At 45.1% G+C, this 15,894-nt stretch overlaps 1 protein-coding gene across 5 annotated transcripts in view; it reads right to left on the reverse strand.

Annotated features, from left to right (window-relative positions):
• AK7 (adenylate kinase 7) overlaps positions 1 to 15,894 on the reverse strand; it is a 77,091-nt gene that overhangs the window by 3,984 nt on the left and 57,213 nt on the right. For 2 of the 5 annotated variants that reach the window (XM_055304202.1, XM_055304199.1), the window contains 4 exons: positions 11,171 to 11,299; positions 10,541 to 10,609; positions 3,851 to 4,048; positions 167 to 387 (listed from right to left, as the gene is read on the reverse strand). In XM_055304202.1, coding sequence (XP_055160177.1) covers positions 167 to 387; positions 3,851 to 4,048; positions 10,541 to 10,609; positions 11,171 to 11,299 — 617 coding nt within the window. The remainder of the gene's footprint in view (positions 1 to 166; positions 388 to 3,850; positions 4,049 to 10,540; positions 10,610 to 11,170; positions 11,300 to 15,894) is intronic. The other 3 variants (XM_055304201.1, XM_055304200.1, XM_055304203.1) reach the window with 2 other exon arrangements.

Here is a 15,894-nt window from a genome sequence, read left to right on the forward strand (position 1 = left end):
TCTTTTAGGAAATGGTCATATGACAAAACAAACCAAAACCAAAATAAACCAAAACCAAAATGTGTTGGGGTATTTCCATGATCTTTCACTACGAGCAGGATGGCAAGTGCAGCTGGCCTAAGTGGCTGGGCGCCCCCACCCCAGACCCCCACACACACTCACTCACCCACTCCTCCCAGCGAGCCATCTTCTCGGCCATTTCCATGGCTTCCTTGTGCTCACGCTCTGCTTCCTCCATCATCTCCCTGGCCAGTCGTTCCTCAGCAGCCCTCCGCTCCTCTTCTGCCTTTTCTTCATCCGTTAAACCATAATTTCGAGGCTCCCCAATCTCTTTGATGAGCTGTTTGATGGCAAGTCTGTTCTGAGAGTCTTCAAGTTTTCCTACATCTTTAAAGACCAGGAGAGAGGAAGGAGGTCACCACATACTTAGATTCTGCAACATTCTCTGAGACCATATTCGGGAAAATTCTTTGTTAATATAAACATCCCATGGTAAGTTATGGAAATTACCACACTGGGCTTTCTTGTCACAGTGGCCAGCACAATTCAGAATTTCTTATCTTACTGGTGAGTATCAGCCCTGTGTCTGGGAGTCATGGGGCGCGGGAAGGCTGAGGCTCAGTCTCTGAGCTGTGACAGTGTTGATTTTGAATGGGGATCAGGGAGGGAATGGACCTCCTCAAAACAAACAAACAAACAAAAAAACCTTCTCCATCCCTGGAAGCATCCAAACAGAGATTGGGATGCTTCTGTGGGGGTTTCCACAGGAGGAAGTCCTGTTCTTGCTGGAAGCCAAGCAGGCTTTCCCCCATGTTTCTTTTGTTTTCTGTTTCTAAGAATCAATGATTCTGGGACACATTTTTAATTCATAAGAAAAACAAGCCATTTCAGTTAGCCTACTTAAATAGGCAAAAGTCCAAATTCCAGAATGTCTGAGTAATGTCAATATCAAGACCAAAAAAAAAAAGAAAGCAGTTGTTGGTAAACAATGGGTTTCTCCACCAAGTAGGTACAGGAAATCCTACATCACCATCTTGGGTTTGCTTGGAAGGTGCCTGCAAAGAAGGTTTTGCGGTGGAAGATTTTGGTTTTCAGCACCTCAGACCTTCCTACAGGAAAGGACCTTCTTGTCATCCTGCCCCCAGGCACACCCACTTCCATGCCCCCTTCCTATGTTCCTACAGTAGGACCTTGACCCAGACTAGAGGCACCTCAAGCTTCTGTGGGGGAAGAGGTGAAGAACTGAGCCAGTGTATCAGGTGGTGGTTGAGGAAGCAAGCCACCAAAAGCAAACAAAATAAAACTCATATATTACACCTGTTTCCTGCACTATGACATTAAGTGTGTTTCTCCCGATTTCTCTAACAGAGTAATACAACTTGATGTCCTTGAAAGTGCTCTGAAACACTTTTGAAGAGGCTCACTTTCAGAGAATAGTGCTGCCCAAACCAGTACTTCCTCTGCCCTGACCCTGGTTGGGGGTGGGAATCTGCTCAAACCACGATCTCGGATTTGTCCTTCTAGGGATGTGTTATTAGGGCAGAAAGTCTGGTAGCTCTAGGCTTGGCTCCCAGGGTGCTGTGGAAACCCTTGGGTTGTGGGGTGGCCCCCGTCCACTACATGGGTGAGGGAGGAGAGTTGCTGGTCCAAAGAGCCAGGGAAAGAGATTCCCAAGGGAGAAGAGGAGTCCAGAGGTGCAGAGGGAGAATGCCGATGCCAACCCCGTTCCTGATCCTTCTGAGGCTTGTCTGCATTCCTGACCTTGACACCTTCCCCCACATCCATCCCTAAGATCCATTTCTCCCTCCCCTTTTATGTCCTCTCCTTAGTGTCAGGGTGGCTAAATGTGACAGGCACAGAATGAGACAGGAACATAATGACCACTCATCCATTCCTCCCCATCAGTTCTTTCTCAACATTTCTCCCGGGGGCGGGGGCGGGGGGTGGTGGTGGAGTCTCTTGAATCTCCATAAATAACTTTCTGAGCTTTACTGAAAAGACGGCAATCTCTGTTTTTGTGAAATTTGCTCACCATTCTCTCCCAGTTCTCTAAGCAAACAAGGTGAGCTACTTTCCATACTGGTAGATTCAAATCCTAAGGTTTTATGTGTAAAATGTGTGTCCAGGGGCACCTCAGTGGGTGAAGCATCCACCTTCAACTTGGGGTCCTGGGATCGAGCCCCACATCAGGCTCCCTGCTCAGCGAGGAGCCTGCTTCTCCCTCTCCGTTGCTCCCACCACCACCTCTTCTCATGCTCTCTCTTGCTCACTGTATCTCAAATAATAAATCTTAAAAAAATAAAAATAAAACACATGTCCAATGTGCACAGACACATCCAGATGAGGACAAAACCCACTCACTTCCACAGGTGTGAAGCAGATTTATAAATTGTGTTATCTTTTCATTGCTTAATAGCACACTATTTTGGGATGCCTGGGTGGCTCAGCAGTTGAGCGTCTGCCTTTGGCTCAGGGCCTGATCCTGGATTCCCAGGATTGAGTCCCACATCGAGTTCCTTGTGGGGAGCCTGCTTCTCCCTCTGCCTGTGTCTCTGCCTCTCTTTCTGTGTCTCTCATGAATAATTTTTTTTTAAATAGCACATTATTTTATGCCTTAGTGTTGGTAGTAAATAACAAAGTTAGTTACCAGTCAATTTGAATTGTTGAATTTTCCGGTGTGCCAGACAATTCCTATCTCTGAGCTCGACATTTGTAACAACTCTACAGGCCAGGGATTATTTCCCTGTTCCACAGATGAGAACACTGAAGCAGAACCAGATCTGAAATCAGCTCTCCTGTCTCATGCAGACATGGCTCCTTGGCTCTACACCTCCCAGTACTCTAGGGTCAAAATGCTGTCCCCTCTGGCTCTTGAGGGTAAAGAGAGACCCTGAGAGCCCCAAGGAGTCAGTCTGGCCACTAGGCTTCCACCAGGCTAGGGGTTTCCTACCAAACCCAGGGGAGGAAGAAATGTCAAGATCCAGGAAACCAGAAAGGAAGTTCAGTGGTTCACCAAGCCAAGGGGATAGAAACACCTATGACAGGGGATCCCTGGGTGGCGCAGCGGTTTGGCGCCTGCCTTTGGCCCAGGGCGCGATCCTGGAGACCCGGGATCGAATCCCACATCGGGCTCCCGGTGCATGGAGCCTGCTTCTCCCTCTGCCTGTGTCTCTGCCTGTCTCTCTCTCTCTCTGTATGTCTATCATAAATAAATAAAAATTTAAAAAATTGTTTAAAAAAAAAAAGAAAGAAACACCTATGACAGCTGAGATTTGGAGCTAGGAACAATGATGACCACCATGAGGTTGATGACATGTCCTCCTATTTACTGAGTGCCTGCTGGGTGCTAAGATCTGAGTTAAGTGTTTACTGTAAACAAAGAGGAATGCCCTGAAAAACAATTTGTGTTCGGAGTAGCTGTGGGGATCAGATGGCCAGTGTAAAGGCCAGGAGGCACTCTGTGATGAACACCAGTGCCCTACAGTGCTGTGGGGACAAAATGCTGCCCCAAAGCAGTCAACAGCAAATACACGTATCTCTGAAGTGTCCTTTAAAAAAAAATGCCAATTTGGCATTTGGTTTCATGACATATCCAATACATTTTCATATAACAATACCCGCTCCCCCCCACCCCCCACACACACACCACCAAATCCTCAAGGAGAAGGATTCTCCAGGAGGAATGCCCTGCTGATCCTGTGACCTCCTGGCCCTGGGGACATAGTTATGCTTCCCCATCACCCCCCAACCCTGTCAGCCCTATGATAGGTATGCACCAGGGGGTGCCTGGGGGTCCCGACACTTGGCAGTGGTTCTTCACATTCACCTTAGTCTTGGGTTCATTTCATACCAATATGTATCGGGTGGATTTCAATTTCATCGAAATAGTTCAAGACCGTCTCATCTTCAGTATTGAGATCCCGATAGTTGCTCAGAGCCCGGAGGAAGCGGTCCTGGCTGTAGTGGGTCCCCGCCACGATGCTCTCGGGAAGGTTCATCACCCGCTCCTTCAGGAACTCATCCGAGGCATCCAGCACACAAACGAACTCTAAGGGAGAGAGGCTCCTGAGTTAACCCACAGATGAAGGGGCTGACTAGCAGGTGCTCGTGGCTGGGCCAGTGCTTACCCGAAATGTCTGGTAACCAGCCTGGATCTCATGACAAATTGGCCTTCTTGCTTCTCATGGAGGATAAATAGATAAAAATCACTGACATTTCCAGACACCATCCCCTATGAGGCCCAACCATTGGCCATAGTATTTTATGAGATCTGTTATTTTTCTATTCCCCCCCTTTCTTCCTTCCTCTATCTTTCCTTCCTTCCCTCCTTTTAACAAAAGCAGCAGAAACTAGAAATAGCAAATATCGAATGACAATTAGTAGCAAATCTAATCATTGAATACAAACAAATCCAGTAACTAAAAGCAGCAGAAATCAGAATTAGTGCATCTCTGATAACCCTGTGACATCAACCACCTCCTCGTCAACACCCATCCCACCTCTTTGCCAGCACAGCACAGAGGCTCCCAGAGACTAGCAGCTGGGTGAACTGATGGCCAATTTGGCAAATTAATAAAAACAAGGACTCCCCTTGGGAATTTAATCCCCCAAGGACCCAGCTCTCTTCTCACTTTCTGCAAATGGCTAGGAAGCACCTGCCTTCCATTTAACACAGCGCTTATCTGATGTTTGACGCGGGACTCAGGTTAATGATGGGGATCATTTCACCCACCTATGATTTTCTTTTAAACTATGAAAGGGGAGCCCCAGTGGCTCAGCGGTTTAGCGCAGCCTTCAGCCCAGGGCGTGATCCTGGAGACCCGGGATGGAGTCCCGTGTCGGGCTCCCTGCATGGAGCCTGCTCCCCCTCCCCTCTGCCTGTGTGTCTGCCTCTCTCTCTCTCTATGTCTCTCATGAATAAATAAATAAAATATCAAAAAAATAAATTATGAAAGCAGCTGTTCCTCCAGCTTCTAGTATAAGTTCAGTGAACATTTGTTGAGTGAACGAATGATTAAAGTGCACATCAGTGAAAGACTTTCTAGGTGAGTTACTATTCTCAGGAGTTCTCAACATGGTCAGAGTACGTGGGTGCCCCGATCATTAACCACGTGTATCCCAAATAACTTGCTACCTGTAAGAGTCGCAAAGCATGGGACTGTTTTCATTTTTATCCTAGAATTGTATTGGTTCCCCGTGGGCCAAATCCGGCCCCTCATCTGATTTTGTTAATCAAGTTTTATTGGAACATTTAAAGATAAATAAGTTAATAAATTAAATTGTATTAGTTTGCCACCTAATAAATGCCACTTTCACTCAAATGCATTCTAACAAGATTTTTTGAGTGAGTGAGAAAAGAAGTGTATTACTGAGCAGATCCCAGAGCAGAATGTGCCCGTGGGGCAAGTGGACACCCCTTGGTACCATCTGCTTCATGTGAACAATGAAAATAAAGGTTGAGGACAGAACTGGTGGAAAAAGATCCAATAAATTCATAATTGTAGTCTGATCCTGCCACTATTCTGACCTATTTTCATTTAGTTTAGATGCTCATCTTTGATCATTTGATTTTCATGAATGGCTATATTTTGAAAAGGAGAGGAGATAGCTGGACCTCCAAAATGCTGGTATAGTATTTAGATTGAAATTATGTCAATGGGGATGCCAGGGTGGCTCAGTTGGTTAAGCGTCTGCCTTTGGCTCAGGTCATGATCCCGGGGTCCTGGGATCGAGCCCAGAGTCCTGCTCCCTGCTCAGCGGTGAGCCTGCTTCTCCCTCTCCTCCCCACTCAATCTTTCTCTCACTATCTCTGTCGTGATCTCTGTCTCTCTCAAATAAATAGAAAAATCTTTAAAAAGAAATTATGCTCATAAAATTACTGGAATTTGAATCTAGTTAAGCTCCATGATGCCAGGCATTTAGATGAAAAATTAATAATTCTGGGGGATCCCTAGGTGGCTCAGCGGTTTAGCGCCTGCCTTCAGCCTGGGGCGCGATCCTGGAGTCGCGGGATCGAGTCCCACATCGGGCTCCCGGCATGGAGCCTGCTTCTCCCTCTGCCTGTGTCTCTGCCTCTCTCTTTCTCTCTATCATGAATAAATAAATAAATCTTTTTTTAAAAAATAAAAATTAACAATTCTGTTTGTAATCTAAGAATTTTAAAATATGATGCTGGGGGTCCTTGGGTGGCTCAGTAGGGTAAGCATCTGCCTTCGGTTTGGGTCATGATCTCGGGGTCCTGGAATTGAGCCCCTTGTCGGGCTCCCTGCTCAGTGGGGAGTCTGCTTCTCCTCCCTCTGCCTCTGTGTGCTTGTGTCCTCTCTCAAATAAATCTTAAAAAAAAAAAATTCAAGACTGTATTTCTTTTCCCCAGTGATTGGAAGAAGGAAGATTCCAAATAATCAAATAACTATGAACACTGAGTGATGTATTTTGCTTCCAACTTTCAGAGAATTTTAGCATGATGAAATATATTTCCCAATGGATGATTGATTGATTGATTGATTGATTAGCTCTACACCCAAGGTGGGGCTTGAACTCATGACCCCAAGATCAAGAGTGGCGTGCTGTACTGACTGAGCCAGGCAGGTGCCCCCAGATGATATTAAAAGTCCTTTCTCTCTTATGATTCAGACAGAACTTCAGGATTTTGCAGTATCACAAGATAATTATTCAGAACATCTACGATCCTGGTGAGACAGGCTGGCTCAGTCAGTTGAGCATCCAATTCTTGATTTTGGCTCAGGTCATGATCTCAGGATTGTGAGACTGAACCCCATGTTCACTTCCCACTTAGCTCAGAGACTGCCCACTTAGCTCAGAGTGTGCTTGGGATTCTCTTTTTCTCTCTGCTCCTCCCCCTGCTCATGCGCTCTCTCCCAAATAAACAAATAAATAAATAAGTCTTTAAAATATAGGAACATCTATTGTCTTTGTACTGGCTAACTACAAATAGCAAGTAACAGATTTTTGCTTGGTAAGATTGTACCTAACAAGGAGGTCACTGTGTTTGACTATCTAGAGTGATATGAAAATCTGTACTTTTTTTTTTTAAAGATTTTCTTTATTTATTCATGAGAGAGACACAGAGAGAGAGAGAGGCGTAGACACAGGCAGAGGGAGAAGCAGGCTCCATGCAGGGAGCCTGACGTGGGACTCGATCCCGGGTTTCCAGGATCACACCCTGGGCCGAAGGCAGGCGCCAAACCGCTGAGCCACCCAGGCTGCCCTGTACTTTTTTTTTTTTTTTAAGATTTATTTACTTGAAAGGGAGAGAAAGCATCTCAAGCAAACTCCCCACTGAGCTTGACACAGGGCTTGACTTAATGACCCATGAGATCAATGACCTGAGCCAAAATTATGATTTGGACACTTAACCAACTGAGCCACCCAGGTGCCCCTGAAAATTTGTGGGGCTTTGTTTTTGTTTTTTAAATATTTTATTTATTTATTCATGAGAGACATACAGAGAGAGGCAGAGTTACAGGCAGAAGGAGAAGCAGGCTCCCTGCAGGGAGCCTGATGTGGAACTCGATCCCAGGACCCTGGGATCACGACCTGAGTTGAAGGCGGATGCTCAACAACTGAGCAACCCAGGTGCCCCAAAAATCTGTGTTTTAAAACATTTTTTCCATATTCATCAAGCAGGCACAAATGTATTTATTTATTTACACTTAAAGTAGGCTCCATCTCCAATGTGGAAATCCAACTCATGACCCTGAGATCAAGAGTGGTGTGCTCTCCCAACCAAGCCAGGCACCCCAAGCAGGTACAACTTTAATCTTGTCTGCTTCAATGAGGAGATTTGAAAATAATTGAGCTGGATGCAGGCTAGCAGCAGTTGTAAAATGCAATGGTTTATCAAGGAGAGATAATACCACCTATAACTGGATCACCATAGATTCAAATGTTTTGTCACTCAAGTCAAGCATGGAGACTAGTATTAATTATGTTATTTTCTACATCTAATGATGTTCTGATTTCAGGGGAGCCTTACAGACCTGGAGGGAGACTGCCCTTTTCAGGACTGGCTAATTCCTAAAGATACTCCACTACTTACTCAGGATCATGCCCCTCATATACAGGACGACTACCCCATATTTATTTCTTTTTCTTTTCTTTTTTTTTTTGAAGATTTTACTCCATATTTTTTTTTATTTATGATAGTCACAGAGAGAGAGAGAGAGAGAGAGAGGCAGAGACATAGGCAGAGGGAGAAGCAGGCTCCATGCACCGGGAGCCCAACGTGGGATTCGATCCCGGGTCTCCAGGATCGCGCCCCAGGCAAAAGGCAGGCGCTAAACCGCTGCGCCACCCAGGGATCCCCTTAGTCCATATTTATAACTCGCACATACCAAGCCAATATTTACCCTGCCTCAATTCATCCCAGAGCCAGGTACCAGGCAACTAGAGAGCAAAAGCTACTAGAATTGGCTCAAACTAGCCAATCCTCTGAAAAACAGTCTACTTGGCCCCGCCTTGCCTTTCCCACAGAAACTCCAATTAAGGCAATGGCCTAGACTTCCCTCCTGCTTCTTCCTGCCTCCTGAGCAAGCCTGGCACTTCCCGCACACGACAGCATGGTACGGACACCCCCTGCTCTGGGAACCCTCCTTTCAGTGGCATTAACCTCTTGTGTCCTCACTTAGCCACATCCCTGTATTAAAATCCCACAGTTACAAATGACGCAATCCTCTAATTTCTTCCAGGAAGACAGAAAATAATGACAATTTCCAGAAAGAGGATAATTTACTAGGAACAAACTAAACATTCCAAACAGATGACATGTTCAACACGTTTGGACCACATCCAACAGAGAGAGGGCAGCCCAGTGGATCAAGGTTAAGAATCTTTTACCATTGCACACTTGTGATTCCATTTCCTGGAGGGGTTTCATTAATTCTGTGTTTTGGAGGCAGTGCAAAGAGAAAACCGAGTTTGAATTTAAGCCATTCCATTTACCAGGGCAGTGGCGTTGGGTAAGTCTCTGGGCTTTGGCTTCTGGATCAGGTAACCATGGGAGTAACTCCAGCCTGGCAGGACCGTGCAAAGGTTCAACTAGTTCCTATTTTGTGCAATTCCCAGCACAGGACCAATGAATGGTCAGGTTCACTGCCCCAGTGAGGGTGTGAGGATTTACGATGGGATTTGCAATGAATGAATGTTACCCAGAAGTGATAGATGCTTATAAACTAGACAGACCGTGTTATTTAATCGATTTTACTTTTTAACTTTCTCTGAGCCCAATGCATACATTAATGGAACTCCCAAACAACCCACCCCTTTGGTATTGCAAGTTCCCACTCCAGGCTTCAGGGCCCCCAGGCAAACCCTAAGTGTCCATCCCGAGGATGACTGCTTTCTCGTGGCCCCAGTGCTGCCAGAAGCTCCATGGAAAACTGTTCCTGGACCGAGGGGAGAGGATAACAGCCATACACTCACTCCTGTGGGGACTCTGACGTAGGTGAGCAGTGATCCCCACTGCCCAAGTGATCACCTTGGGCTCAGTTGCTGAAAAAAACTGTTTTTGTGTTTCCTATGATGATACTGCATGCAAACTGATTAAAAGACAACAACAACATTATTTAGGGGCACCTGGGTGGCTCAGTCGGTTGGGCATCTGCCTTCAGCTCAGGTCATGATCCCAGAGTCCCAGGATTGAGCCCCCGCATCCAGCTCCCTGCTCAGTAGGGAATCTGCTTCTCCCTCTCCCTCTGCTCCTCCCCTGCTCATGCTCTCTCTCTCACCCAAATAAATAAATAAATAAATAAGATCAAAATAAAGATTAAAAATAAAATAAAAATGTTTAAAAGATTAAAATAAAGATTAAAAAAAAAAACCTTTAGGGTCCCTGGGTGGCTCAGTAGTTGAATGTCTGTCTGCCTTTGGCTCAGGTTGGGATTCCAGGATCCTGGGATCGAGTCCTGCATCAGGCTCCCTGCAGGGAGCCTGCTTCTCCCTCTGCCTCTCTCTCTCTCTTGCTAATGAATAAAAAAATAAAATCTTAAAAAAAAAAAAACTTTAAAAGTTCAAGGCAAGGTCACAAGAAATGACTGCCAGGTACTCAGCAAATCTTTTTTCATGGAATAAATTGTTTACACTTTACTTCCAAGAGGACATTGTGCAATGTCTATTTACGAGAATAGTGAACCTAGAAGCTCTGCACCTGCCCAGTCTCAATCCTGGATTTGGGAAAGAGGGGGCAGATGATGGCATGGCTAGCACCTAAAACGGTAGGAAGGGTCTAGTCCCTGGTGGTCTTGCCAACTGACTCTGAAGTCAAGATATCAGGGGACCGGCCACCCTGTGCTTTGTTCCTGGAGGCAGCAGCAGAAAAGAATATTCTCAAAGGGGCTTCTGTCCGTTTCAGAATTTGGTATTCCTGATGTGTGCCCTCCATACATTCTCTAATTTGAGAATTTTGTTTAAGAGTATCACTGTGCCTTTTTTCCTTAAAAGAGAGAGAGATCTGCTAAAAGATGGTTCAGGTATACAATAGCATTCTTTTAAATATGACCTTCAAGAAATACTCTAAACTTACCAGGTATGATTAATTTATCAAAGGGCAACATTTTGCCTCTGACTTCTTCTTCTTCTTCCTCATCTTCTTCTAACAAAACAAAATTTACATCGTTGTGTTTATTACATGTTATCAGTACAGACAGCATGGCAAAAAATTTTAAATATTTTAACTAGAAGTCACTGATGAAAACTAACCATAAATAGAAAAGCATGTATTTCAGACACAGTCTCTCTCTGATTTTAAATTTTTAACTGAGTATTACGATGATACATTGCAACTAATCTGAATGTAAACACTCAAATGAAGGAGGGACACCTGGTTGGCTCAGTCAGCAGAGCATGCGGCTCTTGATCTTGGGGTAGTGAGTTCAAGCCCCATGTTGGGGGTAGAGTTTACACAAAGAAAGAAAGAAAAGTTTAATAAAAATAAAGAGAACAGGGGGATCCCTGGGTGGCTCAGCGGTTTAGCACCTGCCTTTGGCCCAGGGCGCGATCCTGAAGTCCCAGGATCGAGTCCTACGTCAGGCTCCCTGCATGGAGCCTGCTTCTCCCTCTGCCTGTGTCTCTGCCTCTCTCTCTCTCTATGTCTATTGTGAATAAATAAATAAAATCTTAAAAAAATAAAAATAAAGAGAACACTTAAACTTACGATTGAACAGGTCTTTAGCTTGATCATAGGTCTTTGGGAATCCATCCAAAATATAACCTTGATTCCTGCAAGGCATAGATTTCACTTTTTCTTTAATAAATCTAATTATATATTGATCTTCTAGTCGGCCTGGCAAAAAGAAAAAAATATATTATTAGGAAGCCACATTCTACATGGGGGTTACATTCAAAGTCATCTCAAAAATTGTTTTGTGGGGGGCACCTGGGTGGCTCAGTTAGTTAAGCCTCTGCCTTTGGCTCAGGTCATGATCTCAGAGTCCTGGGATCAAGCCCCACATTGGGCTCCCTGCAGAGACAGAAGCCTCTGCCTGCTGCTCCCCCTACTTGGGCTCTCTCTTTCTCTGTCAAATAAATAAAATGTTTTTTAAAAAATTAAAAAGAAAATTGTTGTGCAAAGTTACTACTGAAAATCCTTTATTTTCCCTTAAAGTTAAAAATATATGGTTTTGTACTTTAAACAAGACCTGTGAATTCTAATGTGACAGAAAAATAGGAGAATCCAATGAGCTCATCTGCAATAAAGAACAGAAGCAATTACTGATGTCTGCAGTTCCTGAAGGTTCTTCTGCAGTCACAACCTCCCGGTGAAGCTGAACAAGGAGCAAGTGGAGACATCCAAGTGCTCCCACTTCTCATCAGGGTTCACTAAATTCTGTTTTGATATTATGCCTTAATACATAGGCTTATAGCCTTAAGGCACAGTAATAATAGCCTCAATACATAGCAATAAATGTTTCTATTATAAGATTTAAGTGAGATAGTATTCATGTGTTGTCAACACATGACCTATTAATAGTGTAATAATAGCAATAAATATTTGCTGCATTGGAATAAAAATCACAATTGGGGTGCCTGACTGGCTCAGTGGGTAGAGCATGCAACTCTTGATCTCAGGGTTGTGAGTTCAAGCTCCATGTTGGGTGGAGATGACTTAAAAATAAAAATCTAAAACATTAAGTAAAAGTAAAAGTCAAGGGGATCCCTGGGTGGCGCAGCGGTTTGGCGCCTGCCTTTGGCCCAGGGCACGATCCTGGAGACCCGGGATCGAATCCCACATCGGGCTCCCGGTGCATGGAGCCTGCTTCTCCCTCTGCCTATGTCTCTGCCTCTCTCTCTCTCTGTGACTATCATAAATAAATAAAAATTAAAAAAAAAAAGTAAAAGTCAAGCTTGATCTTTCAAGCTTTAAAGCTGCGGGAAAGAACACCCTCTCCACCCCCATCTCTCCAAATCCTCATTCTTGACCTTGGCCCTACTACATAGTTCCCTCTCCAGCCTTGGATGCTGGGTTCCTGCGATGGTGTGACATCATGGAGGAGGGAGGAGTCTGTTCTTAAACTGGCACAATGGCTAAAGGGCAATAGGACGCGGCTTCACTACGATACTCATTTATTGTTCTATCATAATCATCAAACAACTACAGTTTCTGAGACACGGCCCGCCCTTACATGGTTTAACGAATGCATTACAGCACGTGAGTTTTTTTTTAATTTTTTTTTTATTTATTTATGATAGTCACAGAGAGAGAGAGAGAGGCAGAGACACAGGCAGAGGGAGAAGCAGGCTCCATGCACCGGGAGCCCGATGTGGGATTCGATCCCGGGTCTCCAGGATGGCGCCCTGGGCCAAAGGCAGGCGCCAAACCGCTGCGCCACCCAGGGATCCCTACAGCATGTGAGTTTAGCAAATTTGGGTAATTGAGCTACAAATTTCTTTTTAGTTTCATAACATACTTTTAGTTTATCAGTGTGTCTACAATGTAAAATAGTTTTGGTGTCTTCTAAAAAAAATTTTTTTTGAGAGAGAGAGAGAAGCAGAGGGAGAGAATCCCCAGCAGGCTCCACAGCCAGCACACAGCCCAACACAGGGCTCGATCTCCTGACCCTGAGATCATGACCTGAGTCGAAATCAAGAGTCAGATGCTTAACTGACGGAGCCACCCAAGCAGGAGCCCAGGTTTTTGGTGTCTTTTAATCACTGTATTAATTCAATAAAATGATGTAATTATAACACCCCTTCTTTCTTCTACCTTTCATTGCCACACCACTCGTTAGACAGTCACTGATTCAAAACTATTTGTGTCTTCCAGAAATTTAAATGTGAGGGCTGAGACAAAAAAAAAAAAAAAAAAAAGAAGAAGAAAGAAAAGAAAAAAAAGAAAAGAAAAGAAAAAAGAAAATCAAAGGGGTTATCTCACATCATGAAATTCGTCGAAATGATTTGACATTCTTTCCCAGTAGGGTTCACAGTGGTGCAAAGAAATAAAGGCAAATAAAAAAAAAGTCGGATTCAGCAAAATTCAAAGACCAGTGTTATCTAAGCAGTCTATTTCCGATTTTCCAAGGCTCTGTTGCTGAGGCAAAGGCACATACATACTCAGAAATCAAGCTTCAGGCACCTCCATGCCTCCCTCGGTTTATTTCAGGCAGTGAGCTCTGCTATCTGTTCCTGTTTGTTCCAGAGCTGACGCATTCAGGATGCAAGAAGGGACCTCTAGCAGCAGCTTCTGATAATTATGGAATGTGAGTACACAAAGGGCCAAGCCCAAGTGGCTCTCTCTAGAGAAGTGTGACCTCCGAGACGTGCACCCATGACCTTGGTAGCGTGGAGCTCCTTGGAAGGGAACTGTCACTTCCGCTTTGAAATGAATGAACACAGAACCTTTGAAATACCACCTGCTTTTTTTTTTTTTAATTCTAAGTCTATCTTTCACATTCAAGTAATATTTAAAATGCTCATCTTAATCCATATTCGTAATTATGAAAACACGGTTCAAAAATAGATAGGTGTATCCAAGGTTTTAAAAGAATCCATGCAGAGGAGGGATACCTGGGTGGCTGGGTAGGTCATGTGTGTCTACCTTTGGCTCCGACACTAATCCCAGAGTCGGGGTCAAACCCTACATCTTGAGCTCCCTGGTCAGGGGGGAGCCTGCTTCTCCTTCTGCCTCTGCCGCTTCCCCTGCTATCCTCTCTCTCTTGCTCTCTCTCAAATAAATAAAATCTTAAAAAAAAAAAATCCATGCACAGGATAAACACGAGGAACTTGGCACATTTACATATATCCTCCCTCTTCTTCCCACCGATTTTTATTTTCAAACTCACAGAAAGGTTGAAAGACCAGTCCAATGACCACCCGGAAGCCAACCAACCAGTTTCACTCATCCCACAATGCTTCTGAAACACATAAAGTGAGCACAAGGAACCTGCAACCGGTGCGTTCCAGGTTAGGCGAGCCCCTGCTTTGGCCGCATGGTCAGGGGCTGGGCCGGAGTGGATTGTCAGGACACGGAGGTGCCCACTGCGGGATTGTGAAATCTGTCCCGCTGGAATCGTTAGGGTTGTTTAGTGACAAATCGGGTCACGGGAGGGGAGAGTGAGCTACCCTCTGTGTCCTTGCTTGGGCGGTGACATTCCTTTGGAGGTCTGTGCTGTGAGTTCAAAGGTCTGGTTTTGTCCAAACACAATAATCAAGATCCATGTTCTAGTTTCAGGTAAATACGAATGAGAAGGATTTGAGGACAAACTTGGGGAAGAAAGAAAGAAAGAAAGAAAGAAAGAAAGAAAGAAAGAAAGAAAGAAAGAGAGAGAGAGAGAGAAGGAAGGAAGGAAGGAAGGAAGGAAGGAAGGAAGGAAGGAAGGAAGGAAGGAAGGAAGACCTTCCTAAGGTCAAAGGGAATGGAATGAACTCTTCCAGTCTTATAGGAAGCAGGTGGGTGGCCAAAGGCCACCTCCCCTGCCCTCTTCCATGGACCCTGGAGGCAGACACTTCTGACCCAGGGGCCTCTCTTTACATCGGGGGTGGGGGGGTGAGGGGGTGGGGGAGAACAGAGTCCCCCTGCCAGGGACAGGCCCTTCTCAGCTCGACTCTGGAATCCTTGTCGGGCGGGCACAGAAAGCCCTGTTGGCACTTCACACCGTCCTGTTCCACACTTGGACACTTTGCATACAATTTTGCAGTACTTGCAAAGACCAATTACATAAGTCTCGGTCCAATAAATATTGTCCAGTGTTTGTCTCATCCCGTTCGTCTGGATCCTAGATATTCCCCCCTATTCCCTTGGGGTGGCATTGTTCACGGTTCCCAGGGCCCTGCTCTGGCCTTACACCTCAGGCCTGTGGTATATACACACATGGCTGTGTATACCTATAGATTCCTGAAAACCCCAGCCTTCCGCCTTCTAATGTGGCCTCGCCAGATTTCCTTCCATGGGTGTCCCCACAGCAGGATGTCTTATCTCGGGTTGTTTCCCCTCCCCCGAGGGGTGAGACCCAGGATGCTGCTAGTATCTCAAAACCCAGCACCGGCACCTGGGTGGCTCAGCCCTTGAGCCACCTTGAGCATCTGCCTTTGGCTCAGGTCGTGATCTCCGGGGTCCTGGGGTCAAGTCCCACATCAGGCTCCCTGCAGGGAGGCTCTGCCTGCGTCTCTGCCTCTCTGTGTCTCTCTTTTAAAAAGATTTTAAAATCTTTAAAATCTTTAAAAACAAAACAAAAAACCAGCATAACAGCTCCCAAGTATCTCCTAGGTGAGGCAGAGGCAATGTTTTATCTCAAAGTATTAAACTGGGTTTTCTAGAGTCAGTAGAGCATGCTACTCTTGATCTCAAGTTTGTGAGTTCAAGCTCCATGTTAGATGTGGAGATTACTTTAAAAAAAAAATTAAGGGCTTCTGGGTGGCTCAGTCAGTTGGGCATCTGCCTTT

This window comes from Nyctereutes procyonoides, unplaced genomic scaffold (assembly GCF_905146905.1).
Source record: "Nyctereutes procyonoides isolate TBG_1078 unplaced genomic scaffold, NYPRO_anot_genome, whole genome shotgun sequence".
In the NCBI taxonomy this organism is placed as follows: Eukaryota; Metazoa; Chordata; class Mammalia; order Carnivora; family Canidae; genus Nyctereutes; species Nyctereutes procyonoides.